The sequence below is a fragment of the Chiloscyllium plagiosum genome, unplaced genomic scaffold, assembly GCF_004010195.1.
Source record: "Chiloscyllium plagiosum isolate BGI_BamShark_2017 unplaced genomic scaffold, ASM401019v2 scaf_7040, whole genome shotgun sequence".
In the NCBI taxonomy this organism is placed as follows: Eukaryota; Metazoa; Chordata; class Chondrichthyes; order Orectolobiformes; family Hemiscylliidae; genus Chiloscyllium; species Chiloscyllium plagiosum.
In genome coordinates this window covers 10,735-14,000 of record NW_025208120.1, presented here as the reverse complement: position 1 = coordinate 14,000, position 3,266 = coordinate 10,735, and the positions used below count along the sequence as shown (strand labels likewise).

At 48.2% G+C, this 3,266-nt stretch overlaps 1 protein-coding gene across 1 annotated transcript; it reads left to right on the top strand.

The window, feature by feature from the left end:
- Positions 1-671: 671 nt before the first annotated feature.
- On the top strand, positions 672-1,604 carry LOC122546668 (putative protein TPRXL). Its single transcript, XM_043685334.1, has one exon. It carries the CDS (start codon positions 672-674, stop codon positions 1,602-1,604), a length of 933 nt encoding a protein of 310 aa, XP_043541269.1.
- Positions 1,605-3,266: the final 1,662 nt, after the last annotated feature.

Below are 3,266 nucleotides of genomic sequence, written 5' to 3'. Positions count from 1 at the left end.
GACTTCTGCACACATTCACAAGAACCATCCAGCTCTTCACCACAGCCAGCTTCATCAATTATCATCCAGCACTTCACCATAGCCAACTCCATCAATCATCATCCAGCTCTTCATCATAGCCAGCTCCATTATTCATCATCCAGCTCTTCACTACAGCCAGCTCCATCAATCATCATCCAGCTCTTCACCACAACCAGCTTCATCAATCACCATCCAGCTCTTCACCAGAGCCAGCTTCATCAATCGTCATCCAGCTCTTCACCACAGCCAGCTCCATCAATCATCATCCAGCTCTTCATCATAGCCAGCTCCATTATTCATCATCCAGCTCTTCACCACAACCAACTCCACCAATCATCATTCCAGCTCTTCACCACAGCCAGCTCCATCAATCGTCATCCAGCTCTTCACCAGAGCCTGCTTCATCAATCGCCATCCAGCTCTTCACCACAGCCAGCTCCATCAATGATCATCCAGCTCTTCACCATAGCCAGCTCCATCAATCATCATCCAGCTCTTCACTATAGCCAGCTTCATCAATCGTCATCCAGCTCTTCACCACAGCCAGCTTCATCAATTGTCATCCAGCACTTCACCATAGCCAGCTCCATCAATCATCATCCAGCTCTTCACCACAGCCAGCTTCATCCATCATTATCCAGCACTTCACCATGGCCAGCCCCATTAATACTCATCCAGCTCTTCACCATAGCCAGCTCCATCAATCATCATCAAGCTCTTCACCACACCCAGCTCCATCAATCATCATTCCAGCTCTTCACCACAGCCAGCTCCATCAATCATCATCAAGCTCTTCACCACAACCAGCTCCATCAATCATCATCCAGCTCTTCACCACAGCCAGCTTCATCAATCATCATTCCAGCACTTCACCACAGCCAGCTCCATCAATCATAATCCAGCTCTTCACCATAGCCAGCTTCATCAATTGTCATCCAGCTCTTCACCATAGCCAGCTCCATCAATCGTCATCCAGCTCTTCACCACAGCCAGCTCCATCAATCATCATCCAGCTGTTCACCATAGCCAGCTCCATCAATCATCATCCAGCTCTTCACCACAGCCAGCTTCATCAATCATCATTCCAGCTCGTCACCACAGCCAGCTCCATCAATCATCATCCAGCTCTGCACCATAGCCAGCTCCATCAATCATCATCCAGCTCTTCACCACAGACAGCTTCATCAAACATCATTCCAGCTCTTCACCACAGCCAGCTCCATCAATCATCATCCATCTCTTCACCACAGCCAGCTCCATCAATCATCATCCAGCTCTTCATCATAGCCAGCTCCATTATTCATCATCCAGCTGTTCACCACAACCAGCTCCATCAATCATCATCCAGCTCTTCACCACAACCAGCTTCATCAATCATCATCCAGCTCTTCATCATAGCCAGCTCCATTATTCATCATCCAGCTCTTCACCACAGCCAGCTCCATCAATCATCATCCAGCTCTTCACCACAACCAGCTTCATCAATCACCATCCAGCTCTTCATCAGAGCCAGCTTCATCAATCGTCATCCAGCTCTTCACCACAGCCAGCTCCATCAATCATCATCCAGCTCTGCACCATAACCAGGTCCATCAATCATCATCCAGCTCTTCACCACAGCCAGCTCCATCAATCATCATCCAGCTCTGCACCATAACCAGGTCCATCAATCATCATCCAGCTCTTCACCACAGCCAGCTCCATCAATCATCATCCAGCTCTGCACCATAACCAGGTCCATCAATCATCATCCAGCTCTTCACCACAGCCAGCTCCATCAATCATCATCCAGCTCTTCACTATAGCCAGCTTCATCAATCATCATTCCAGCTCTTCACCACAACCAGGTCCATCAATCATCATCCAGCTCTTCACCATAGCCAGCTTCATCCATCATTATCCAGCACTTCAGCATGGCCAGCCCCATCAATAATCATCCAGCACTTCACCATAACCAGCTTTATCAATCATCATCCAGCTCTTCACCATAGCCAGTTCCATCAATTGTCATCCAGCACATCACCACAACCAGCTCCATCAATCATCATCCAGCACTTCACCACAGCCAGTTCCATCAATTGTCATCCAGCACTTCACCATAGCCAGCTCCATCAATCATCATCCAGCTCTTCACCATAGCCAGCTTCATCCATCATTATCCAGAACTTCACCATGGCCAGCCGCATCAATAATCATCCAGCTCTTCACCATAGCCAGCTCCATCAATCATCATCAAGCTCTTCACCACACCCAGCTCCATCAATCATCATTCCAGCTCTTCACCACAGCCAGCTCCATCAATCATCATGAAACTCTTCACCACAACCAGCTCCATCAATCATCATCCAGCTCTTCACCACAGCCAGCTTCATCAATCATCATCCAGCTCTTCACCACAGCCAGCTCCATCAATCATCATCCAGCTCTTCACCATAGCCAGCTTCATCAATCGTCATCCAGCTCTTCACCATAGCCAGCTTCATCAATCGTCATCCAGCACTTCACCATAGCCAGCTCCATCATCCTCATCCAGCTCTTCACCACAGCCAGCTCCATCAATCATCATCCAGCTCTTCATCTTAGCCAGCTCCATTATTCATCATCCAGCTCTTCACCACAACCAGCTACATCAATCATCATTCCAGCTCTTCACCACAGCCAGCTCCATCAATCATCATCCAGCTCTTCACCAGAGCCAGTTTCATCAATCGTCATCCAGCTCTTCACTATAGCCAGCTCCATTATTCATCATCCAGCTCTTCACCACAACCAGCTCCATCAATCGTCATCCAGCTCTTCACTATAGCCAGCTTCATCAATCGTCATCCAGCTCTTCACCACAGCCAGTTCCATCAATCATCATCCAGCTCTTCACCATAGCCAGCTTCATCCATCATTATCCAGCACTTCACCATGGCCAGCCCCATCAATAATCATCCAGCTCTTCACCATAACCAGCTTTATCAATCATCATCCAGCTCTTTACCATAGCCAGTTCCATCAATTGTCATCCAGCACATCACCACAGCCAGCTCCATCAATTATCATCCAGCTCTTTACCACAACCAGCTCCATCAATCATCATCCAGCACTTCACCACAGCCAGTTCCATCAATTGTCATCCAGCACTTCACCATAGCCAGCCCCATCAATAATCATCCAGCACATCACCACAGCCAGCTCTATCAATCATCATCCAGCTCTTCACCACAACCAGCTCCATCAATCATCATCCAGCACTTCAC